Raw genomic sequence first — 25,142 nt, 5'->3', positions numbered from 1 at the left:
TCGGTGGGTGGAGCCGCTGTAGCCACTTCCACCACTAGTTATAATTCTTCTCGCCGTTCCTCCTCTACTCTGCTAATCCAGAATCCAGGAGCCGGATTTGTCAACAGAGCTGTCAATCATGAGGTCACATCCCCTTTTTACAGCATCAAATAACTAATTAAAACTAAACCTGTCAGAAAAATTTACATTAGCACTTAAATCAGCATAAGAACAATGTATAATGACAGAAACCATGTTTCAGAAAAATGTATTTGCTTTTTAGATGCTTTTATTGATGTTAAAAACGGGTCATTTTAATCAATGATCAATGAAAAAACAGACTTTCTCAATTCAACCTGACAACCCTCCTTTCTTGTAACAGTGCACAATTCTTTTTTTTAACAGAAGTGTTCAGTAAATGTCAATGTCACAAAACACCGCAGGCAAAGTTTCAGTTTTAGCTTCTTCTGTTTTTCTTAGAAAGTGCTTAAGGATTGACAGTAACCTCCAGTGGCAATATTATAACTGTTACATTCATGCCAATAACGCTTATTGAATTGAATTCAACATCTGTACAGGGATGGTCAATTTATGCTCATTATATTTGAAGGTGTGCAATAGAAGCACTTATAGTTCATCGTAGTGTCTCTGCTTCTATTTGCACGACAGGAGAACAGTCTCACCCACGGTGTGGACGTGGCATCATGGGAGGAGCAGACGTTCCTGTCCCACGGGGCACTGCTGGCCAAGAGCTGTCAAGCTGCGATGGAGCTCGCCCAACACGACAAGGACTCCCAAAGATTGGCCTACAAGTACGGCAAACACCTGTCGCTGGGCCACAAAGTGAGTTTAGTCTGAGCATCACACTCGCCACACAGCAAATCAATCAATTCAAGTCACCAGCTATTTTTAATTTGCTATTATTCAATCAGCTTCATACTATGAGTGATGGAGTACAACAAGAATTAACTATTATACAGTTGGAAAGTTACAAATTGTTTGATTATTTCACTTTTTCACTTTCACTATTTCACTAATTCCCTGTGAATATTTCTGTTGTGGCTTTTCTCTCTGGTTTAAGTGTAAAATTGTGATGTCACATACAGTATTTTTGTACACCAATCAGAGTTAAGCAACAAAGTTTCATGGTGGCTCTGTGGCAATTGAACATGTTACGCGTGACATCAGAAACACCTGTAGGTAAAACTAGGCTGACACGATCAGGCCTGAATGAATCTAAAAGACACACTCGCTAGCCTGGCTACAGACAACAGCCACTGTACAACTGTTATCCTTTCTACACCAAAATAACACCTACTTAATATATAAATGTCTCTTCCTTAAAGTGGAATTTCGAAGATTTTCATTTAAATAAATGTCTGTTAAGTCACTATCTATCGCCGCATGAGGTAACACAATGGTGATTGAGCCTATGGTCCACTGATGAATGCCTTTGCATCTGCAGTATATAGTATTATTACAGACTGGGTGTCTGTGGCGACATTCGTGGAAAAAACTCACAAGCGGCGCCCAAATGACGCGTTTTCCATCACCCAGCAGTGGTTGGTCTGCCAGAGACAGTAGGCGGAGCTAAGCAGCTGCTCTGCAAGTGGTGCGAGTAAACCGTAATCTACTTTGGCTGAACAAACAAAGAAAAGATCAATGACTACAGATACAATTTCAAAAATAAGTGAAAATCCAAAGAAAAAGGAAACAAATTTGATGCTCAGATGAAGGCAAACAGTCTAAAAAGGAAAGCGACCATCAGCGAGGAAAATCAAGAGTTACAACCGTGACAAAGGGAGCCAACCGTGGACGTCTGGTTATGTAAGAAGTATGCCACCCAATAGAATGTAAATGAAATCTTTAAGATTATATCCTTAAACAAAATACAACCCACACTTTTTTCATTTTACAAAAAATATATATATTTTCTCATATTTGGGCAGATACAGTGATATAGGTGATATATGATAAAGATACAGTCTTTCTCTCTTCTGAAACTTTGTCCCTCCTGACCACCATACTTTTTCCTTTTACTGTGATCAAGTTAAATTTCAAAAAAGAAAAAAGCTTGTCCCACTGATCTAAAGGAAGCAGCAGTATCTCACCTTTTCTGTCTAATTGGCCAACTTTTTGTTTTATAATTAATTTTCCTTGAGTCGAACGCTAATTTGAGAAAAAAAAAAAAAAAGTGTTGAAAGAGGACATGGAGATATCTTTGCTCTTATAAAAGGCAAATGATGCTGACTGGTAATAGAAACATTCCTTCCAAGATATAAAGTAAATCATATTTCGAGGTAACTTGTGGAAAAAATGTGGAATCAGCAGAGTTGTGCCATGCATGTAATGTGAATGCATCCCGTCATGCAGATGCTCAACCATTTTTTAAGTCCAGAAGCTTCAGGCTGAGCCTTAAAGTCATTCATAACGGTCCCACTCACGTTGCTGTGTCAGTACGTCCTCTCCCGCTGTGGCTCCCTGTAGCTGCCTGTCTGCAGGCCTCAGTGCTGCAGGGAGTCTCAGCATGGGAGGAAAGAGAAACGAGGTCTTTGAAGGAGAACCATCCTCGTAAGGCTAGCTCTGTCATTAACTGTTCATCATGCTGCTCATTAACAGAGTCACTCAGAGTGGAGGTAGGCAGAATGCATGAACACCTGTCCACCAGTGTTTTCCACACTTGGTTCATCTAATTGGTTACAAAGTTGTGTAACAGCCTGATTGACAAGTGAACTCTCCCTTTTGTAGCTGAACTCTGACCTACAGCCGTTTGTGAAGAGCAGCATGGGAGAGCCACCATCGTTCAGTTTGAGCTCCGCCCCGGTGGTTTTCCATCGTCAGATCATTGGTCAGGAGAGATGGCATCAGCAGCTGCAGCAGGTACAACAAACTATGACTAATTTGACTTCTATGCTACACCATGTAGCAACTACCTTGTTATTTAGAGTCTTTCAGTCAGTGGTGATTCTGGCTATCTTATAACATAAAATGAATAGACGGCTTTAGAGACCAGAAAGAGTAAGTTTGATTTAAAAGTTTTCAACCGAAAATGCCAAAGCCTCTCCCCTTACACAGGACATGTCCATGAGAAAGCGTTGGGCTGAGTACAGTGTAATGTTGTTATAGTTCACTGTATTCAACTACCTTTCTCTGTCATTCTTCTTCAAATAGCTGGCCAGGATTAGCTTGCTAAAGACCCCAACATGGATTTGAGATAATGAGACTTATTACTTGCCTATGACTGCCACAGACACACACCCTATTTGTCAGAGCCTTTAATCTCTTGATTCCTGTTGAGATGTAAAGAGAATTTCTACAAATCTAACAAAAAATGCTTCTAAAATATGTTGCTCAACTTTTTGTTCTAGTTAGGATCGTTCATTCCCTCAGTTTTTTCTAAGCTGGTGAAAAGGCTCTATAGATGCCAGTGTCTGACAGTCCAGAACTTTGTTTCAGACTGAAAAGTGACAAACTTTTGTACAACCATTCATAGTCCCAAGGGATGAAACTCTGGCCGTCCCCAGACTGCATCACCATAAGGTTGACATTTTTGTTTTGGATGGATCGACATTAACTTTTTTTTACGGATGTTCATGTCCATTTTTGATACTGTAATCTCTTTTCCACTAGCTCTATAATCAAGTCAGATTTTTAATGTTTCCAATACTTTGTTTTACCTGCAAAACTAAATATACAGAGGTGACAGTCAACGCAGCGGCTGCAGGTTCAACTCCCGCCCTCGGCCCTTTGCTGCATGTCATCCCCCCACTCTCTTCTCCCAACATTTCCTGTCTCTCTTTTTTATTCTTTTATTTACTTATTTGGCCTTTTGCCTTTATCGGATAGAACAGCTGTAGATTGACAGGAAATGAGGAAGAGATAGAGGGGATGACCTGCACCAAAAGGTAGCAAGTCGGAGGCGAACCCACAGCAGCTCTACCAACTGAGCTAAAGTGGCACCCCTTTGCTGTCTCTCTTCTGCTGTCCTATCAATAAAGGCCAAAATGACCCCAAAAAAATCTAAAAAGAAAAAATAAAACATATCAGTTAAGAATCAGCATGTTAGCTTGCCGTTGTAAAGCATGTTCTCACATTCAGCTTAAAGCACTGCTGCGTCTAAAAACAGTGCTAAACATGGCTATAGGCTCGTGTTTGGAAATATGTTGGTAGGTTCACATCTTTGCGTGTGAATGGCTGGCGTTCGGTTATAACCTGTGAGAAGAGAGTTGAATTATAAGAGTGCCATGACCAAGAGGTTGCACAAAGTTTCTCACTAGATTTTCAAAATGTTTTGGCCTTCAAAATGTGGAAAATGATTTGTAGTGAATAAATGGTTGACTTCAAAACCACTTTTTAATTTATTTACTTACTTCTTTACTTGTCCTTCTCTCCATTTTTCATTCATTAGCACTTTTCATGTTGAGGAAAATAATCTGTTGGCTTTTGTTGATGTACTGCAGTGGCAAGGTTTGAAATAAAGGTTTTCTTCTGAGGAAGCTCTTGACCTAACAACTTTGAATACTCTACTTAGTGCAGTTCAGAGGTCATGTTAGTTCACCAAATATGTGTTTTTAATTCTTTAATTTCATCAAAATGTACCATTTAAAAAAAGTCCTAAATTTAAAAGCAAAGGGAAACCTTGCTAATTTAACTACTGATTATTCTCTTTCCTCTATTTTCTACAAGGTACAAACGCAGAGAAACCAACTGGATTACTCAAAGGTAAGCCCGCTGGTTTATATACTTCACTGTACAGAGTCTGTGAAGTTTGTAGGAAGCTCTGTTTTTCCTTGTTTGATCTTTCTGTATTCACTTGTTTACTTACTGGTCAGATATCTGATCGAGCCATCAAAGAGAAACAGGACGTCTTCCCACTGTAACCTATATCAAAGTTGAGAGATGAGCTTTCCAAAGTCAATGTGTGAGGGAAGAGGGGGGCCAACAGGGGTGCAAGAAGAGACTGGAGCTACAGAGTAGGGGTCTGATGGTGTTGGGGGGGTTATCTAGTCCTGTCTGAAACCAGAGCAGGAAGGATTAGTTACCGAGGCCTATTTGTGGAGGAGACACTGAGGCTCTGAGACAGTGGCATTGTGAGAGAATCTCCTTCAGCAGACCTGTCGAAAAGGGGACATGGGGAGAAGTTTGAAGGGAAGGAGAGATGAGGGGACAGCAGGCGGAAAGCTGAGAGCAGGACAGAGGCACAGATTACATTTTGGGAAAGAAGAGGAAAGACCTTGAGCCCACGAGTGTAAAACTTTGCTTTGATTCTGCACAGGCATGAAATTAGACTTTGTGTTTCTGGCTTCTACAAATTGTCTTCAGATTAAGCATGGGCTTTCATGTCATTCATTCTGATACATAATCATAAATGATAACTGGAACTCCAATTTATACTGCTATGCATTTAGTCTATGAGTAAAAACATCCATAAGGCACTTGACACTGTAGATCAGATTAGCTGCTAAATTATCATCATGAACGGCTTCAACCAGCGCAATGAGACATAATGACCTGCCATGGCACTATTATTGTTTCAGTTTAGGTCAATCGTTTTAGTATTAAATAAATAAATTGTATAATGATTAACAATTAAAGTGTTAACTGTTTTATATGTTTAAGTGTTTGTCTACAACATTAAAACTGAACTCATTATACCGCTGTTCTTCTGTATACTTCTTAACAACAGTAAAGTGATTCTTATTAAAGCTGCCTTTAATTGGCTTACAAAGCTGCACCTTATAACAAAGCTGCACCTCATACCTACATAACCAGCTAACTAGCTAGCCTTGTTTGCTTGGTTTAGTCAGCATCACAGTAATGAGTGAGAGTTACCAGCAGCAGATAGTTTGTTAATTTTGGGTGAACATAGTTATTTAAAGGTGCTCCGCAGGGACACAGAAAGAACCCCAACAAAATCTTTCTCTTGGGACCCCAGCTAACACAAGCTTACATAGCTAAGTTGCTAGCTTAGCAGTTGTAGACACTGATGGGGGGACCATGGATGTATCCTTAAAACAGGGACTTTAAGCAGCGGTGGCTGAGGGACGGCTACAGCGCCCGTGAAACACTCCAACGGGATGCCGTAGTGGTAGAAATCTAATGTCACGGAGCAATGGTTTGTTCCTGACTGCTGCTGGCAATGGATGACATGTCTATAACAAACAGGAGAAACAGTCAGATTAGCGGGTATCTTTAACACATATACTAATAATCCATACAAGTGCTAAAGTAGTGAGGGGACGTAGTGAATTTCACTTTTATGAAAAGTGACACGGGGAAAAAGCCATTATGAAACAAAAACTTTTGAATGAAATAAAGTATACAAGGAAATAATGACCATTGTATTATACTAGGTCTACTACTTCTCCGGTTCTTTTACTCTGTCTTTAGACCAGTGAGTAAAATCCATTCTATTACATTGAGAATTGTCAAAGCTAGAACGCTTACTGATTCTGATTTGCTAAATCTGAGTATGGATGGGATCAGTTTGCAGAAGATGGAGTTTTAAGCTGGAAAGAAAGAAGAAATCAGTTGGACGTTCATGTAGAAAGAAAAGTTGCAGGAAGAACAAAATAATTGGGATAAAAACAATAAGAGCACATAAGATGGGGTGAAATGAGGGTGAAAAAGAATATTTTCTAAATTAAATAAGCAGCCAGGTTGATGCCAAGTTCGACACTTGCAGTTGCTTTAGAGAAGAAAGGCCTGCGGGGCTTTCCACCTCCAGAATTCATGAGGTAAAACGCCCTCAGCAAAAAGATGTCCCAACACACCAGCAGTAAGGAACAAGGAGACGCCCAAATTCACTCAGCCTGTGTGGTTAAGCTGTTGTTTAGGGCTGATTTCACTTGATATGTTCCACTTATTCATGTATGTATTCAGTGTTTAAGTTACAGGCCTATTTTACACACACACACACACACACACACACACACACACACACACACTCACATTAATGTTCTTCAAATGATAAAATATTCTCAAGATTTAATTTTCTTTTAAATGGGATTCATTATAAGCAGTCATACTGTAATATAAAGGACAGACACTATAAAAAACAGCAAAGACACCATGGACATTGTTGAGTGAACAGACCTCCTCACAGTTACATATTACATATATACAGGGATTGAACTTCTGGGGCAGTCCATTTTGATATCTCTGTTTGTCTGTAAGACACACCACTATGTGCCCCTGTGCAGGTTTAAAATGCCCAGGTGTGCACAAATTCAATGGTTGACATTGATCGGAAGGTTCCCCAGGGGCTTTGCCAGAGATACACTCTTTCCTCAGAAAAACAAGGTTACATTGTAACTAAACATTCTCTATTGTATTGCAACAATCTCTCCACAGCAGCACATGCCATATGTAATGGGACGCTGGGTTGGCCTTAAGCATGGCCAGCCCTGCAAAACACAAAGGTTGGGTGTAAAGGCAAAGAGGCCACTCAGATGGCCTGATCAGGACCTTTGTTCTCATGCAGAAGAGTTTCTGCAACAGAATGAGACAGCCTAGATTTAGAAACCAATCTGAACCAGGCAGGAAAACCAACAGAAAACAAACAGCTGGTCTCCTCCGCTTCCTCCTCAGCTGTGATCATTCTTGATCCTCCTTACGAAGTCTGAGAGCAGCCTCAGCAGTAGTCCTGGCTTTGCATGAATACTCCTTCCAAAGGGAGTTTTAGCTCTCCCAATGGAGGAGTGCTTTGTTTCTTCGCAAACCTTTATGTTTTTCTCGCAGTGGATATCAATTAATCTGTCAATTCATACACACTTGGGCCTTTTTTAAATCTGTACATGGGCCGCAAAGTTGTGTGTCTTAAAAAGATATCTCTGACAACTGCCTATTGAGGTCAGTCCCAATACATATGCAATATATAACTGTGGAGAGGTCGTCTCAATAGCAGTAGAGAACAAATTTTAATTTCAGTACAGATTTTTCAGAATTTTCAATCCCAGTAACTTTGCATTTTGTTGAATGTATTACCCATTATCAATCCTATTTAGCTGGCTGTGCACCCGCCTGTGCTCTGGCGCCATAATGAGCTGAAAAGACAGGAGAGCCTCGAGATATAGAAAAGTAAAATTCAGTGCATTTCCTGATTGTCAAAAAAGTGAAGACTATTTTATTTATTTTTTGTTTTAAATATAACTCGCACTGATGAGCCTGAATTATTTCCCTTGTAGATAAATGTAGTAACCTGCCTCCAGTGGTACCAGGGGCACCATGCAAATACATGATTGTGTTGTACAATGTGGTTTCCTGTCGTTAAAAGAGATGCTTAGCTTCTATACTTCTAGTTTTTACCTGAACTTTAAGAGTACACTAACTTTCTCTGGTTCTCTTGAGTTGACAGCTGGATAGAGTGACACAAACATAGCAAACTAACGTGTGTTTTCATCCCTCGACAGCTTTTGGCAGCCGTTAAGTCGGAGAAAGGCGTCAGCACAGCGGTGGACTTATGCTGTTACCATGGCAACAAGGCTCTAGAGGCCATCCAGGCTTTCCCCTCCTCCGAGGCTCGATCCGCCTTGGAGAACATCGCCTCCGCCATCACCAAATTCTGACCTGGACACATACACACACTCCTGCTCCTTAACGTCTGCTGTGTCTGTCAACAGAGGCAGCAGGACGAGAGGCAGCAGGACGAGAAGCAGCGCACACATGACACTGAGGAGACAAATTAACTTCTCTGAGCCAGGTGCTGGCTCATGTCCGGAGAAAACTGTTCTGCTCTGTTGTGGAGGACAGCGTGCATCAGAAATGCAATGTCTCTATCCATAAATGGTCATCATTAAAAAAAGAATTAACAGCACATTACTTCAGCATCATGTCATGTGTTGTGTTGGCTCTAATACATCCCCCTTCCTCTCCTGTGTGGAGAAAATATCACGCCAAGCTGCATTTTAAATCCTGGCACTTTATTGTTACCTCGCTTATCAGCAAAGGCACATACCAGGCAGAACGTAATTTAAGATGTTCTGAGGAATTGTTTTTGTCATCTGGAAAATGTGCCATGAAGTGCAAATGATGCACCAAGCAGCACTTATTCTAACTAAATTTCATTTTTAGAATCACCCAGGTTCACCTTGCTCATTACCGCACACCTCAGATGGTGCTGAAATCATAGCTGCTGGATGTAGTGGGAGTCTGCCAAATTGAAGAGCAGCTCCAAACCAGTTGTGAAAATGTCTCAAAGTCGTGTTCTACCACATATGTACCTCTGCTGATAAGCACAGCTGCAAAATTATGTGTTTTTAATGGTGTTTGGCGCATGATGCTCTCTATATAGGGGGAGATGGCAGGAATCAGGAGTAATGTCATCTATGTTACCTTATTATGTCTGTCCCCATGCCTGTGTATTTGATCCAAGTCAAGCCAGGGGCGGGGAAAGGTCACACAGCCTCTCCCCTTGGCCCAGCCAGCGAGCGCATTGAAGCTCCGCCAAGCAGTAATTATTAATGAAGAGACCTGAGCAAATGGACAGGAAATGCAGAGGTATTGATTGGGCCGGCTGCCCTGCTCTAAGCCGTACAGACTGGCGCCAGCCTGGTGGCCTGTGGTTTCCCAGGCTGCTGTCTGCGGAGGGGGGGGACAGCCAAGGTGTGAAACCGTGCCACCACTGGCAGCTGTCTGTCACATCCAGGCCACACCTGAAGGACAGAGCTCAGCAGACAGAAGGAGGGAAAAGAAGACTGAGGATCCGTAGCTAACAAAGAGGGTCAGTGTATGCTAGAGACCAGCAGCACACGTTGGAACCACATCAGAACATGTAGGTCATATTTGCGTGGTTAAGTTTGGCACAAGCAAGAGTCATGAGTTAGAATTGCCCATACCAAAGCAAAAGTTAAATATTTGATCTAGAAAAAGAGTTTTTGGAGTAGATATAGTTGCAAAGATTTGCAGGTTTCTGATGGAACTTTTACTCTAAATTACAGGTGTTTAGCCTTGCTAGTGATGTGGTTTAAGGGACTGCAATACACATATTTGGCCCTGACTAAAATGTGTCAACAAAAGTTAATGGATTTCAATGAAATGTTTAAAACAAAATCATGTTCCCATGAGGATGAATCCTACCGACCTTGGGTATTCCCTGACTTCTCCTCTAGCACTATTCTGATTTTTAAAACTATTGGATGGATTTCCCTGAAATTTGGTTCACACAATCTTTTCCCCCTCAGGATGAACTGTGATACATTTGGTGATTATCTGATTTTTCATGTAGTGTCATTATCAGGTACAATTTTACATTTTTCCGTACTTTAGTTTATGGCTAAATACCTGAAAATCTATAAATAAGACTGTGGACCTTGTCAATGTACCTTGGTAAATGGTAAATGGACTGTACTTATATAGCGCTTTTCTAGTCTTGACCACTCAAAGCTGCTTTTACACTACATATCACATTCACACACTGATGGCAGAGGCTGCTACCTAAACTGCCCAACTGTCAATCAGTCATCACAGTCATACCCGTTGGCTATGCCACCGGGAGCAATTTGGGGGACACTTCAACATGTAGACTAAGGGAGCTGGGGATCGAACCTCTGACCTTTTCGATTGAAGGATGACCGACTCTACCACTGAGCCACAGCTGCCCCAGCAGCATTGTCATTGTGAGCATGTTAGCATGCTAAAGCTTCCCCTAAAGGGTTCCCTAAAAGAAGAACTCAAACACACTTTGCCATTTAAGTTGCATTCCCCTTGTATCATGTTAAGCAAATTTATATTTAAAACAAGGATTCATGGCTTGAAAATGTAAGACCGATATAGAAAAAAAACAATCAAAAATGATGTGCTCTTTAACAGGTTTATGTTTACATGCCAGTGAGAACTTTCTGATCAGGAGTGTTGGAGAAAGGGACTCTGGGTGAAAAGGGAATGAGAACAAAACAGAGGGGTGGGGGAAATGACAGATCTAAAAGAAGAAGGTGGGGCTGAAGTGCAGGAGATGGTGATGCAGAGTGAACTATTCCAAAAAACAAGCTCCTGTCTGTTGCTGGGTTGTAGGTCCACTTCATCCACTGTTTTGGTTTCCGCTGCTTGGGCTTCCTGGGTACAGCGAGGTACAGCATGTGCCAGGGAACGCCTCAGGCTCTTCATGAAATATTTATCCTCGCCGTGAGGAGACATGAGGAAAGTTACATGGAAAGTTAAAAGGACCAAACAAGGAAGGAGGCTGGGGCACAGCCAGAATGACAAATATAGTTACTAAACAGAAGTTTTTCAGAAGATGAGGTCTGAACTGAGCAATGAAAGTGTTGCATAGACGCTCCCAGTAGAAATCAACCGGCCTCTGCAGAACAGGACTTGATGGGGTGGTTTTTTGTTTTTCTTCAATAGCAAAGCAGCGTTCTTCCGGTGGTTTGGCTAAATGTTTAATCTAGAAACAGAGATTTTAGACTTCCTTTTCTTCCCTGCCAACATGGCTGCTGCCTACATGGTTCTTTTTGGTATTTTCTGTGTAACCAAATGAATAGCAGAATGGTTACAGTGAGAGGTTTTCAGCGTTATGTCCTGCACAGCAGAAACCTGACTCTTTGTTTGCTTATACTTTTGCTTACAGACTCTTTGGTATCATGAAAGCAAGAAGTTGGCAAGACTATAAGTTTACATGCAAAACATGAGGCGGGTAACAGCGGCCTCAGTGTGCCTGGCCCAGACGGTGAGTGGTGTAATTACAGCAGGGTCCAGTGGAGAGCGTCAGCGCAGATTCCATTACACACATACACATTTATGCACACACATGCGCAAACACCAATGTGGAAACAGAGGGACTGTAGAAAATTGTAAAACGGGTCCAACTAATGCCAGACATAAAACCGCTTCAACCATTTTCATGTGACAAAACTCAGTATATAGTTTCTATTAAGCATCATGAAACTCTCCACTCAACACACATTAACAAGATTAAGGTAATGATTACCCACCTATTTACTGATACTCACCTACAACTCCAGACATTAAAAGTTTAGCCCTTTAAAAAATAACAATTTCTTCATACACATCAACCTCTGTGCTGTAGCTCTTTCCAAAAAAAATCTTCTCAAAGACTTTAATTAAATAACATATTAAATAACAGCTAAGAACAGCTTTAGAGTAGCCAAGGTGTAAAAGAAAATCCCTTTACAGCTTCAAATTGGATCAATCGAATAATGACTACATTTTACAACTGCAAAGTTAACTTGAAATTTGGAAACTAAAGATGCGCTTTTATTTGGATTTTCAACATTATTACCAAACAAAGAGGTTGTTGCTGCTCAAAGGGATTTTGAAAAAACCTTGCAACCCATTAAATGTTCTCAACTATGATCCCATATGAAGCCATTATTAAAGTGTAATTACAGTGTAAGTACCCGCAAATTATAATGTAATATTGTCGCATGTATAAGTACTTAAATGTAGGTATGGTGGAACAAGGCAGTAACAATTAGGAATTCTAGAGGCAAGGAGAAAAACATTATACTGTAAGTATTTTGTCAGTAGTAGGTACCTACAGTGTCATTTAAAGAAATGAGAAATTATTTAGTATCATTATAAGTACCAGGTACTCACAGGTTACTTTAGAGGAAAGGAGAAATTACTTACACTGTAAGTATTCTGTAAGTATTACATACTTATGGGTTGCTTTAGAGAAAATGAGCAATTAGTTACCTTAAGTATCTCCACTGTTACCTTGTACCTACATTGTACTTACCCTGTAAGAACCCAGTAAGATTAGGGGTGCGGGCTGTATTATGAAGTTTCCACTGTTTCCTGTACCTACACTGTAAGTGCTCTTTAAAATCTAGTCTTGAAGATTTTAGTAGTAATCTCTTTGGCGGCACCTTTGGCAGTACTCAGCAACGATGGGAGTACACTTCCCAATTTAACCAGACATCTACAGGTGGCTCCCTTTCTTATGGTTGCAACTCTTGATTTTCCTGGCTGACGGTTGCTTTCCTTTCTAGACTGTTTGCCTTCATCTGAGCGTGTTTACAGTGTAGGTAGGCTACAGGGAAACAGTGGAAACTTCATAATACGGCCTGCACCCTTCATCTTACTGGGTACTTACAGTGTAAGTACAGTGTAGGTACAAGGGAACAGTGGAGATACTGAAAGTAACTAATTTGTCCTTTCCTCTAAAGTAACTCTCGAGTAGCCAGTACTTATAGAATAATGAGTATAAATCATTTCTCATTTCTTTAATTTACACTGTAGGTACCCAGTACTGACAAAATACTTACACTATAACGTTTTTCTCCTTGCCTCTAGAATTCCTAATTGTCTCACCATACCTACATTAAAGTACTGATAAAAGCAACGATATTACATTATAAGTCACGGGTACTTATATGGTGAGTTGCGGGTTGTAATAGTAAGCGTTACCATAAATACTTATTATCACTTCATACCGTGCTTGTTGAAAAACTGAAAAGCATTTTAAGCATAAAATCAAATTTCTTTCTTAATTTTAGGTTTGTATGCAGCTTTGGTAAGAAAGGAACCTTTATCCACGATGTCCACAATGTGTGACATAAGTGGCTACAATGTGGTATTGACTCTATACTCTTTATTATAGATATAGACAAGTATTGTCCTGATAATCTCAGCACTGCTATGCCTCAGAATTGTTTAACCATGCTCTTAGCTGCACACTTGCTGCTGAATGTAGTGTTTGCCAACTTGGAAACAGCTCCAAGCGAGTTGTAACACTGTCTGAATGTCACTAAGTTTGTATCCTTGCTGATTTAAAAGGTGTTTAAAGCAAAGTTCCGCATGCTACTCTTCTTCTCTAGGGAGAAATGGCATGAATCAAGAATATTGAAATATATTTAAATATTGATAAAATGTTTTAGTTTCTAAAGTTAGATGTTAAGTAAGTGTTTTCACATTGTAATGTCACACAGTGTCGTGTATAGTTTGTGCATGGCTGTGATTTTCTGTCAGGGTTTAACACTGAGAAACTGACGCATTGGTATTTCCCTGCCCTCCATCCAAGTGCATGCTGGGATAGATTCCAAGAAGCCTCTGTGACCCTATTAGGAATAAACCAGAATGTAAAACGACTGAGTGAATATGAGTGTGGAGTGATATTAGAGACTCCATTTGTCTTCCTCTGAATGGCCTATCAGTAAACACCTGCTAATATCATCATATATCTGACGCTGATGGATGAAAGTCATTCTCCTGCGATGGGAACAGTATGGCTGATTGGCCTCCTCGACACAGACGAGCATATTGGCCAAAAATGACACTTTAACGAGCTCTTCCCGGTGTTAAGTGCTGCACGCCGGCCCCCTCGTCGCAAGCCGTCGCCTGGCTGACCCCGGGGCCGTGCTTCCCCCTGCACAGGGCCTGCTCGCTTCATTGGCTGACAGATCAGACTGCCATGGAGACAGCTCATTAGTCGAATAATGAGAAGCACACCAGCCACACGTTGTCTTGTTATATCATCTCTGTATCGACATATTTGTGTCGGGGAACAGAACATTGGGTGCCAGTGTGGGCATGAAATAGCAAATGATTAAGATGGAATTATGGCACTGTGGGGTCTTCGGTTCATCTCTCACTGCTCATCAGAGGAATCCAGTTTACAGGTAACCAGCTCTGCTTAATGGCTGCTGCCCCTTACAAATCAAAATTACCCCCCCGATGGCAACAATATGGTGATGCTCCATATGATTACCTTCTCTTATTCATCATTTCACTGGGTTGTTTCCGCTGCCACCAGCTCCAAGTTTTATGTTTTTCTCAGCTTTGCATTTTTAAAAGTTTTAACTACGTAATCTCTAAACCTGGGATGTCATATGATGCTGTGATTATTGATGTACAGTCTGTCAGCTGTAATTTGAGGATTTTTGTAGCCAAAATCCCTGACATCAGAGGCTTTTCTGCATACTACAGTCTCTGGCACACACACATACCCCACTGACTTCACAATTACAACGGTAAATTGTCAAATTTTGTTGGTTGAAAGTATGGAAGTTATTTTAAAGAGGGGAGAGTAAAATATTAGGATAATAGGGACATCAGTGACATCAGTAAAACCGGTCTCCAGGTACCGTATAATCTGAGGAGAAAATCAGAGGCAGTACAACACATAACACATAACAACACAATATACAGTGTCAAAGGTGACGCTTAAAGTCAGGGAGAAAACATTTATCAGCATAAGTAAATTCCACTGTCATTTTCAAGAAGAACTGGGTGGTATAAAAAAAGTTGTAGGGTCTTTGTTAACTCATTATGAATAAAAGAATATTTTTCATTTGTCCTCCTAGGTCTTATTAGTGTATTTAGAAGTCCTGGTTTACGGCCCTAAGTTGCAAGGTACAGTGCTCATTCTCATGTAATTGCAGTGTGTCTCCACTTGAGGGCGACGTTGCCCACATAATGTAGGCCTCTGTATTTCAGAGAGAACAGATATTATAATGAAAACAAGAGGTATCACTCCTTCGTAATTCTGTTTTTTCTTTACCGAACAATTACAAATTGAAGTAATTACTACAATTACTACTACTACTAATGTAATTACTAACTATTAGAGATCTAATAAAAGGAAGAAAGCTATTCATTTAACTGTCAGATCTATTTTTTCTTCTTTTTTATATATACTAATGAAAAATATATTTAAAATTGCATTTCTAAATCTTAAATATTAAGTTTCAAGGTTTTAAAATGTGTTGTTGCAATAGTATACTACTGCTGTTTAAAACCATATACTCCTGTTAATGTAGATTATTCCAAGTAGCACGAGCATAAATGAAGCATTTACTAACTAATAGAAAGTTTCACTATACCATTATACTAAGACTCTGTTCATAATTCTAAGACTATGACTCTATGCACAACTAAAGATTTGGAAGACAGATTAAGTTGACTTTTTGATGAAGTGATCATATATCACAACACCTGAAAAAGTGAGCTGTTTTGCTTCTAATTCAGCACTAATGCAACTCAGGAAAAAAGACACAACACAAAGCACAGTAATCTACAATAGATTCACTGTGTTCTAAAGAAATAGATATTGCATGATAGAATGACACCACAGCAAACAGCAAATTGCAATATCATATAGTTTATTATTTTTATTTGTTTACTTTTGTAGGTCATACAGAATTATCAGTATTATTTTAAGTATGTTTCATTACTAGCTAAAAACTCTTCACGTGAGCTTTAAATAAAGTCCAAAAAGTTTGATGCAACTCTAAATGAGCATAAAGTGAAATATAAAGAGAAAAGTAACCATTATTTTGGTTAAATTCCCCCTATCAGAATTCTATTGTTATAGATTAGATGTAGTCCTTAAACAGCTTATTAAATAACTATAACAGATGTATTCACATTGTTTATTGTTGTGGTTGCCCAGCTGAGGCTGATATTGGCATTTTTAAATACTGGTGGGTGATTTAATTTACTGTACAACAGTGCATCATATTGTACATGTTTATTGTGGGTTTTAAATTCTTAATCTGCACAGTAGGTCTACCCGATAACAGAGGATGTCAGGTAAACATAGTAAACTTTTTTTTTTGGTTGAGTGCATGTACTGTAATGTTAAATACTCAAGTAAAGTATGAATACGATATAAGATATATAAGTATAAGATATGTAAGTACAGAAATAAGTACAGCTACTGCGTCAATTTACTTAAACACTATAACTATGTTAACTATTTTGATGATGTTCATTTAAGTAACAAAACCTTAGCTGTCTCACTCAAGCCTTTCGTGATGCTCAGCATAAAGACAGATTTAATTATACACAAAATTAAGTTTGGATGAATTAAATTAGTGTGAATAATATAAGTTTAACGCCACTGTTGTTTAATTTAAAGAAATTGCATCTTGGTTATATTTTTCCACCCTCTCCACAGCTGTGCGGAAGTGACACAGCAGGCGCGCGCGCCGTCACGTCACGCGAGAAAGCAGAGAAGCCGAGCGAGAAAAAAAATATCAACAACAAGAACAACAGTAACCTGCAAATAAAGCACCGTGACAGTGCGCAGACATGTCCAACACATCGTTAACAGTCCTAAAGGATTGCATGGACTCGTAAAGGTGAGCTCAAACCGCCGGTCACGCGCGTTTATCGTTAATTTAACAAGAGCCCAGGCTGGAGGGGGGGACTCGTCCACGCAAACATTGCCGCGTCATTAAAATTCACAAACAAAATGTTGCACTGTTAAAGCAACGCCGTGCATTGATATTAATAATAACACGTATTGTTGTTAAAAGAGGAAGCTTGTGACTCGGCTTTGTGAAGAGTTGCAGTCGCACAGCTGGTTTGTCTTGTGTTTTGGTTCAAAGGTTCATGGGCGGAAGAATGAGGAAGTAGCTGGTTAATAAGAGCTGGAGGAGGGCTAGGAGGCAACTCAGTATACGGTGGCATGCACAGAAGAGCCCCTAGCAATAATGTATCTACTCTGTGTTTTTAAGAGAACATGAGTTGGCATTTTTATGGGTTCTTACCTTCTTTGCTGCACGCAAGCTCAAGCAGCAAACCAATTAATGTGTTTGCCTGCAGCTGATCACATGCTGTTGGTCATGACGGTAGCATACCCGCCACCACAACTACATAATAACTACAATGAGTAGTTTATAAACATGTTCACAGGCTGCAATTTTAAACGTAGCTTAAGTATTTATCTGTAAATTGTTGATTAAGCATTTTAATTATTAATTGAGCATATGTCAATACAATCATTATTGATTCAGTGTTGCAATTCCAACTTCACTGTTTTTTTTCTTTTCTTGGTGGCTTTCAGTACATTTTCTGGAAATATCTTCATCCTAGGACCACAACCAATGATATTTGTATTAACTTGTAAACATTGTCCTCTTGATGACACCTCTGGTTTCTAAAATGTCAACAAAAAGTGTAAAACGCCTATCACAAGTTCCCAGGGTGCATTGTAATGTCTTGTACTGTCTTATTTTGTAAATCAGACAGTCCAAAATCCCAAAGATAGTCAGTTTGCATTGATAGCGGACTGACTAACATTTTGACTTTTGAAGAGCTGGAACAAGTCCATATCTGACTATTGTATCTGCTGTTAAAACATGTTTTCATTTTGTTTGTGATGTATTTTTTTTAGGCTATGAGTTCCTTTGAGCATGGAGCAGTTTCAGATGAAGCGATGCTTGAGAAAGGTAATCAGCAACAGCCCTTATGTTATGTTTCAACATATAAAACAGAAGATAGCAGAGATAAAGCTGTTTCTTCCAATAAGCCATTTTTAAGTTTGAAGTTAAACATTTGTAATAAAGCTCAAAACAATAAATCTTTTTCTTTTTAATATTATATTATTTGTGTTATTAAAATGTTCTGGTTTTATGTGGGCTTCTGTATTCTGAACATACCAATACTGAGATAAAGTATGGTTACATGAAGTTCTGCTAAGCGCAATCTTTTTTTAATCAATGCTGTTAATTTTCATGTCTACATATGAATGTGAATCAGAAAACAAATGCTTTAACTAAGAAAACATGGATTATTTGCAGAGCACAAGCATGTCCAGGACTTTAAGGAGGAAATGGAGGACTTTGCTATTTGCGAGCCACCTGAAGGACTTGGAGAGGAATCTCCTGGGGCCATTGAGGCCGGTAAACGATCATCTGCAGAGATTGGCTCTGACACGAACCAGTCCACCAGCAGCAAAAGAGTTAGAGTCTCCTGTGAGGTAAGCTTAACTCAGACAACTTTTGCACTCAATACGAATGCAACTTGCATATCCTATTTGTTGAATATGCCAATTTGTGTCTTATATTTTTTTTCTCATGTTATTCATTCTGTCTAGATGAGGCGGCACTTGATTGATGAGAGCAGCAGACATGAGCCTCTTTGCCTCACCACACATGGGGAGAAGAGGGACTGCATCCAGCAGAAAACCAGAGTCTCTTACAGAAAACCTCTTTTCAGCATCTCCCATAGGATCTCAGAGAAAAGGACCACACCAAGTCTCGAGCAGCAGGCCAGTCATGTTGCCGGGAATCAACTCAACTACAGCAGCATAATCTCATCCAAGCCCCAAGGTTCAGAGGAAAATGGCCCGTTGGAGCCCTCTACCATCACGGACATATTAGGCCAAGCTTCTTCCACGGACTCTAGCCTTTATCCGCTCATTGAGAAAATGTTTCTCATTCTTAATACCCTTAATTCAAGCATGACACAACTGCATAGCAAAGTGGATTTGTTAACCCTTGAGGTCATGCGTATAAAGAAGCAGATCAAACCAGCTGAGATGGTGACAGAGTTCCAGCCTCCGCCTGAATATCTGCTAACAAGTGAAGAATTGAATCAGCTGATGGAGCAGACGTCCGGCGCTGGAGAGCTTGGGTGTCGGCTTCTGGTGCATCTTTTCCCGGAGCTGTTCAAAGCCAGGGAGTGCTCTCATGAATGCATGGCAAGCAAGAGGACACTGGAGTCTCTACACCTGCAGCTGATTCGTAACTACGTTGAGGTGTGCTACCCTTCAGTCAAGAACAATAGCGTCTGGCAGGAAGAATGCCTCCTTCAGATTAATGACTTGTTTAATCGCTTCTGGGCTCAGAGGGACATGGAGAGTGCTCGACTGCTCAGGAAGCAGACAATCACAGGTGCTGGGATAAAAACTGAGCATCCTCAAACCTACCGTTTCATTAATGAGCAGGGCCAGGAAGAGCATGTCTCTTTAGATAACCAGCAGAGCAGCCTGGCTGTGTCAGACCTCACCTTTGATACACAAGCCACAGAGGAGCTGGATGAGTTCTCCTCCCCTGAGGACTTTGTTGTTTTTCTTATGCACCGTCTCTTCCCTGAGGTTTTTGAGGAGGGGAAAATGCCAGAAGGCTCCAGCAGTTTCAGTAGTATGGGGCAGCTTATTCTGGACTCTGACAAGATGGAAATAATAAGAAAGTATATGGAAGCTAATTTCCCCGATGTGCCTGAAGACAGCTGGCTTCAGGTGTGCATTCAGCACATGGAGGATGCACTCGAGGGTCCTCACAGTAATGGCAATGTAAGTGAGCCTGACAATATCAATGATGAGAGCTATGACCTGGCCAGCCTTCCTGAAGATGTTTCTATTATTAAGGTCCCAGAGGTTGGCGACTATGAAAGGCCCAGTCGCAAGTCCAAAAAGTCGCTGCTCACACCAGTGGATTTTGACAATCTTGAGATTCCTCTTCCTGACTTCACTGTTCCCCAGGAATACCTCTTGTCCAGGGAGCAGCTGAAGAGCAACTATGAATGTAGCCTGTCCATTGGGAACTTTGCTTCCCGCCTGCTGGTGCTCATGTTCCCTGAGCTCTTCACCCATGAGAACACACGGAAGCAGTACAACTGCAGTGGTTCTCTTGGTAAGAAACAGCTCGACCCTGTTCGTGTAAATCTGATCCGTCATTATGTGCAGTTAGTCTACTCTCGGGCCAAGAACGACAGAGTTTGGATGTTGGAATTTGTGGGCAAACTTGATGAGAGGTGCAGGAGGCGTGACACAGAGCAGAGAAGATCCTACCTGCAGCAACGCAGAGCGTATGGTCAAGAGTCTGAGCAGGACTTTCTGTGCCAGCTGAACCAACTCAATCCAGAAAGCATGAGGGAGGATCCAGATATTCCCACTTTACCCCCAGAAAAAAGTAGCAAAGACTTTTGTAAAATTCCTCTGGATGAGCTGACTGTATCCACACCTGACTTCCCTGTACCTCCTGTCTACCTGCTCTCTGACACAGAGGTGCGAGAAATCGTCCAGCAGAGTCTTTCTGTTGGTAACTTTGCCGCCCGCCTTTTGGTGCGCCTTTTCCCTGAGCTCTTCACCCAGGAGAACCTGCGGCTGCAGTACAACCATTCAGGGGCCTGCAACAAGAAGCAGCTCGACCCTGTCCGCCTGAGATTGATTCGTCACTACGTGGAAGCAGTGTATCCTGTGGATAAGATGGAGGAGGTGTGGCACTATGAATGTGTACCAAGCATCGATGAACGCTGCCGGCGTCCCAATCGCAAGAAGTGTGACATTCTTAAGAAGGCCAAGAGGTCGAGCACTGTGTCCTAGTTACAGTACTTTTAAGTTAGGCAACACTTTGTCATAAAAATAATTGCACAGTAAATAAGCTGAAACTGCATTGAACTTTTACAGACTGTCCTTTGTAGGATGAAGCCAAGCTGTTGAGTTCCTTTTGTTAAACTCATAGTGATATTTTACTTTTTGACTACACCAGTAGATGTAGTTCATGTAGTCTTATTATTGTTGGATAGAGTTAAAACTGCTTCTATTTATAAGCCAAAACTGTCATAGCTTATCTAACACACTTTGTTGATCAATGTTGTAGCCTTAAAACAATAACAATGATAGTAGCTTGTAGCATAGATCACACACTCGCTCTGGATAAAAACGAGTCACAATGATGTGACATATTTCCATTGCAGTTACTGATGTAGCATTGTGCCACCACTGTTTAATAACAATGTGCTTATGTTAAGCCTTCTTATAGAAGTTTATATTATAAAGACAATTTAACATGACAATGGATCATGATAACCTATTTCTAATAAAATCACAATTATAAATATGACTTATGATTGGATTGTTTAACATATCAGCACCTTAATGTTCCTGCTGAGCCATCTTACTTGGAGTCATTGTATATTGACTGCAGTTTTACACCCAGAGACATGAGAGGTGGCCTTTTTCTGAATACTACAAAACAAGCTCTGTACTATGCATCAAAAGCATTTTTTCTAATAATCATTTTATACTTTTTGTCTCCATTAAAAGATATGTAATCTCTTTTAAAAGAAAGATAGTGTGGGTAACCCAAAAGAACACAAGAGTTAATGATACAGATGAAAACTTGAAATGTGCTCTTCATCAGGACGATATTCAAATCTCTAAACTTCAAAGTGCACCTTTATTGGGAAACTCTCACAGAAAACAAACAGAGACATTCACAATCTTTCTTCCAACTAACTGCTTAAAGGGGAATTCACTTATTTTTAAACCTGGGTTCCATTTTTACATATATGTGGTCTATGAGACTTAAAGGTACAAAATGTTTTGGAGTTACTCCAGTAGATAGCTTCAGTAAGCCGGACTGTAATGGCTTTAACATAATCTTTTGCGCTTAATCACATTACCTACGCTAACAGTGTTTGCTTTCGCCATTGACATGCTCAGATTGTTATTCAATGGACAATATTATTTAAGAAAATTGCTACAGAAATCAACCTAAATAGACTTTGCCTAAAGGTATGATGTTTTTTAAACAAGAAACAGCTGTTACATTGTTCACACTGGAACACTGGAATTGGTGGTCTGCTACTGGTTAGATGTTTGTGTTGTGGTGGAAATCCACCACATCACAATCACCAAAACACTAACTAAGCGGACAAGGCAGCGGTGAACCATCAGCTCCCATCCTCTTCCAGCTAAAATTTTTATCTGGAGTGTTACATGTGATGTAACTGCTGTTTCTGTGAAAACACTGCAGCTATCCTCTTTTTCTGTCATATTGTCAGACAGTTTTAATAGCAATTTTAGTCCATCAGCTGAAAAAAGAACTTTTAGATCGCTGTTTAAGCCCATTTGCCCAACCATAACTGAATTCCCTTTTAATGTCTACAACCACTGAAAACTGGTGACAGTTACATTATACCGTTGTTATCCATTATAGATCCAAGTTGTTGGAGACTGTTCAAATGCGGATGTTGTCGCCTTCAGTGTCTGACTGTATTATAGTCATTACTGTCCTATTCCAATTCATGGTTTTAAGGCTTCATCCCTGGGAAGCTCTAAACATTTCCAGCGACGTATGGCAACTTTATGTTTTTCTGTGTTGCTGGATTCACCAAGAACTTTGCGGAGGATGACTCTCATTAGAGTAACAGTGTTTGTTTCTCGATTCTCTGACAGTACCAGGTCCAATTTGTCCCCAACTTTCACCTGAACATTAAACAAAACAGCAGATATTAGGAAAAAGACGCAAATGGCAGATTTATGTAACTTGTAATAAAACATCACTCACCGTTTTACTTTTCTTGATGAGTTTCTGACCGTTCAGCCAGAGCTTGTTGTTATAGAAGTCATCCTCAATTTTACTGTAGTTAACACAAAGAACAGTTAGTCTACACTATATGCAAGAAAATGATTTCAAACCAAATTAGTAATTAATGTAAAACAAGAACCCTACTGATAGCACAGGAAACTGAAACTACTGTATAATAAACACCAAACCTTTTGCAAAACTAGCATCCTATTGAGCTTGGACAGCATTTACTGGCCCAGATCTGTCTGTTCAAAAGCTTTGATTAGCTTCTTTTGTTTGTTTTTTTTCATTTAGCCAGCTATAAGAAAAGAAGGCAGCAAGTTGGTAAGGGTAGCCAACAGGCAGTGACTTACTTGCGTGCCAAGTCCAGGCCAGCTTTCATTATGACATCATAGCGAAACGATTGCACATATTTCTCCATGTCTTTATAGTCTTTAGGTAGATTTGGGTTCTCATCGGCCTCATCTTCATAATCACTGTCCTCAGGATCTTTTTCATCCTCATCTTCCTCCTCCTCGTCCGGCGTTGTCCTAGCAGCACCTTTCTTCTTTTTGCTTTTAAATCTCAGATGATTGACAGACCATCCCCTGACAGCGTCTCTTCCAGCAGGCCTGTGACAGCCAAGTGCAGGGAAAGCCGAGCAGCCCCAAAGCTGCCGTGTGTGGATCGCCCTGGGGCACCATTCAGCCTGCCTCAGTCCATATCCGGCAGCCAGCAGGTGGCGGGGATTCAATCGGCCAAGTTGCCTCATGGCAAGTGCCTGCACCATCAAACTCTGCATGTTGGCCCTCAAATCAGTCACTAGAAGAACATGGATGGTAAGAAAGCATTACTATGAAATGCTTTGCCTTTTGAAGTAAAATGTAAAGTCAATGGGTAAAAATTATTTTGGTGTTAACAATATCAGCAAACATACTTTAGACAGAATTAATAACCATGCATTCAAAAGTCAATGCTACTGGATAACAGACTCGGAATTCTTTGTTGTAAAACCATTTAAATCACTTGTCAACTAGTGCTTGCAAAGTCAGGATCTAACTGTCAAGCTCATTATTTAACACTTGTTTTACCATAATGTCCTGTTGTCATAACATTTCACTAGTTATACTCCTGATTGTGTTATCTAATTACATACATTTGATGTCTGTTTTAGTTTGATTTCTAAACTACTTTTGTAGAGAGTAAGGCAGGACCTTTTGAAATATAAAGTCTGTAACACTATCCGAAAGAATAGACACATCCCTTCAAAATAAAAGCCTCGCCTAATTAATAGCCCCGGTTTGCGTCGATCCTCACAATAAAATGTAAGACTGTAGACCATAAAAGCACAAGACACACAAAGTGGACTAAATTATCAATTACAAATGCATCTTTTTGATTTCCGGAAGTGATGCTCTTGTGCCTATTCGTGAAACCATCCGACAACAAATCACGGAAGGTAAGCTTAACATTCGATATTGAGTTTTGTTTTTTATCTTATGTTTATAGACTTGCGTAGACTAGTTCTATTTAATGGCTTTCGCTGCTAAATTGAGCTTGACATGTTTCAAGCAGAAGTTTAAACCAAGCTGAAGCAGATAGGGCTAGCTAGCTTTGCTTATCGTCAGCAGCTAGTCAATATAATCCAGTCAACGTGCATCTCTCCACGAGCTTAGAAACCGCTGGAAACAATAAAGCCAATTTTGCTTCGTGTTTAAAAGCGAAATATAAAGGTGCTCACATGGAATAATTAGTTGGCAGTCCACTCACCTATAGAATAACCTTTCATTACTTGTTTTTACACTTCGTCGCCACTTCTGTCTTCTGACAGTTGTGAACCAGCTAATGTAAAAGTGCTGCCACCTACCGCACTGGAAGAGAACTACATTAGCTGGCAAAGCTGATACAGTAACACCAAGCCACGATTACAGAGTTTCCTTTTTTTGCACAGCATTCAAATACAAAGAATATGTTTAATTTAATTATAGGAATTTCTAAACTTCTTTATACAAAGAGCGGCAATGTTTAGTAGTGCCAGAAATCAGTGTCAGATCTTACACAATTTCCACTTAATCTACAGTAATAATAGAGACAGATTTATTACCTGGTAAACAAAAGTCAAATAACATGAGAATGCAGATTTTTTTTAATGTTAGTTATCATAAAGTTAGCACATTTATT

The 25,142-nt window shown here is 40.1% G+C and overlaps 3 protein-coding genes across 5 annotated transcripts in view; 2 read left to right on the top strand and 1 right to left on the bottom strand.

Moving 5' to 3' along the window:
• Positions 1-8,617, top strand: part of pdss2 (prenyl (decaprenyl) diphosphate synthase, subunit 2) — a 33,646-nt gene extending 25,029 nt beyond the window's left edge. The window contains exons 5-8 of the mRNA XM_069662212.1: positions 649-822; positions 2,728-2,859; positions 4,666-4,701; positions 8,391-8,617. Of these exons, the coding sequence (XP_069518313.1) occupies positions 649-822; positions 2,728-2,859; positions 4,666-4,701; positions 8,391-8,546 (498 nt within the window). The 3' untranslated portion in view covers positions 8,547-8,617. The remainder of the gene's footprint in view (positions 1-648; positions 823-2,727; positions 2,860-4,665; positions 4,702-8,390) is intronic.
• Positions 8,618-16,886: 8,269 nt separating this feature from the next.
• bend3 (BEN domain containing 3) lies at positions 16,887-21,492 on the top strand. 2 transcript variants are annotated; one of them, XM_069662137.1, is made up of 4 exons: positions 16,887-17,021; positions 18,059-18,113; positions 18,465-18,643; positions 18,761-21,492. In XM_069662137.1, exons 2-4 carry the CDS (start codon positions 18,062-18,064, stop codon positions 20,990-20,992), a joined length of 2,463 nt encoding a protein of 820 aa, XP_069518238.1. In that variant the 5' UTR covers positions 16,887-17,021; positions 18,059-18,061; the 3' UTR covers positions 20,993-21,492. The 2 variants fall into 2 exon arrangements, with proteins under 2 accessions (XP_069518238.1, XP_069518237.1); XM_069662136.1 differs by lacking the exon at positions 16,887-17,021 and having other exon boundaries at positions 18,028-18,113.
• Positions 21,493-21,829: 337 nt separating this feature from the next.
• mtres1 (mitochondrial transcription rescue factor 1) lies at positions 21,830-24,792 on the bottom strand. 2 transcript variants are annotated; one of them, XM_069661104.1, is made up of 4 exons: positions 24,732-24,792; positions 23,336-23,783; positions 22,962-23,034; positions 21,830-22,879 (listed from the first exon to the last, which is right to left on the bottom strand). In XM_069661104.1, exons 1-4 carry the CDS (start codon positions 24,748-24,750, stop codon positions 22,697-22,699), a joined length of 723 nt encoding a protein of 240 aa, XP_069517205.1. In that variant the 5' UTR covers positions 24,751-24,792; the 3' UTR covers positions 21,830-22,696. The 2 variants fall into 2 exon arrangements, with proteins under 2 accessions (XP_069517205.1, XP_069517206.1); XM_069661105.1 differs by having other exon boundaries at positions 24,703-24,774.
• Positions 24,793-25,142: the final 350 nt, after the last annotated feature.

The sequence above is a fragment of the Semicossyphus pulcher genome, unplaced genomic scaffold, assembly GCF_022749685.1.
Source record: "Semicossyphus pulcher isolate SPU_LCO1_2020_fin unplaced genomic scaffold, fSemPul1.0.p SCAF_14, whole genome shotgun sequence".
NCBI classification, from domain to species: Eukaryota; Metazoa; Chordata; class Actinopteri; order Labriformes; family Labridae; genus Semicossyphus; species Semicossyphus pulcher.
Note: the sequence above shows the minus strand (reverse complement) of the source record. Positions and strands in the feature narration are given on the sequence as shown.

Excerpts from the sequence above, each read along its gene's own strand:
- mtres1 (XM_069661104.1), bottom strand. Across the intron at positions 23,035-23,335 it reads GGCCTGGACTTGGCACGCAA|TAAAATTGAGGATGACTTCT; the intron begins GTAAGTCACTGC and ends TGTTAACTACAG. Across the intron at positions 22,880-22,961 it reads TCATCAAGAAAAGTAAAACG|GTGAAAGTTGGGGACAAATT; the intron begins GTGAGTGATGTT and ends TTTAATGTTCAG.
- bend3 (XM_069662137.1), top strand. The coding sequence starts at position 18,062 with ATGAGTTCCTTTGAGCATGGAGCAGTTTCAGATGAAGCGATGCTTGAG. Across the intron at positions 18,114-18,464 it reads TGAAGCGATGCTTGAGAAAG|AGCACAAGCATGTCCAGGAC; the intron begins GTAATCAGCAAC and ends GATTATTTGCAG. Across the intron at positions 18,644-18,760 it reads GAGTTAGAGTCTCCTGTGAG|ATGAGGCGGCACTTGATTGA; the intron begins GTAAGCTTAACT and ends CATTCTGTCTAG.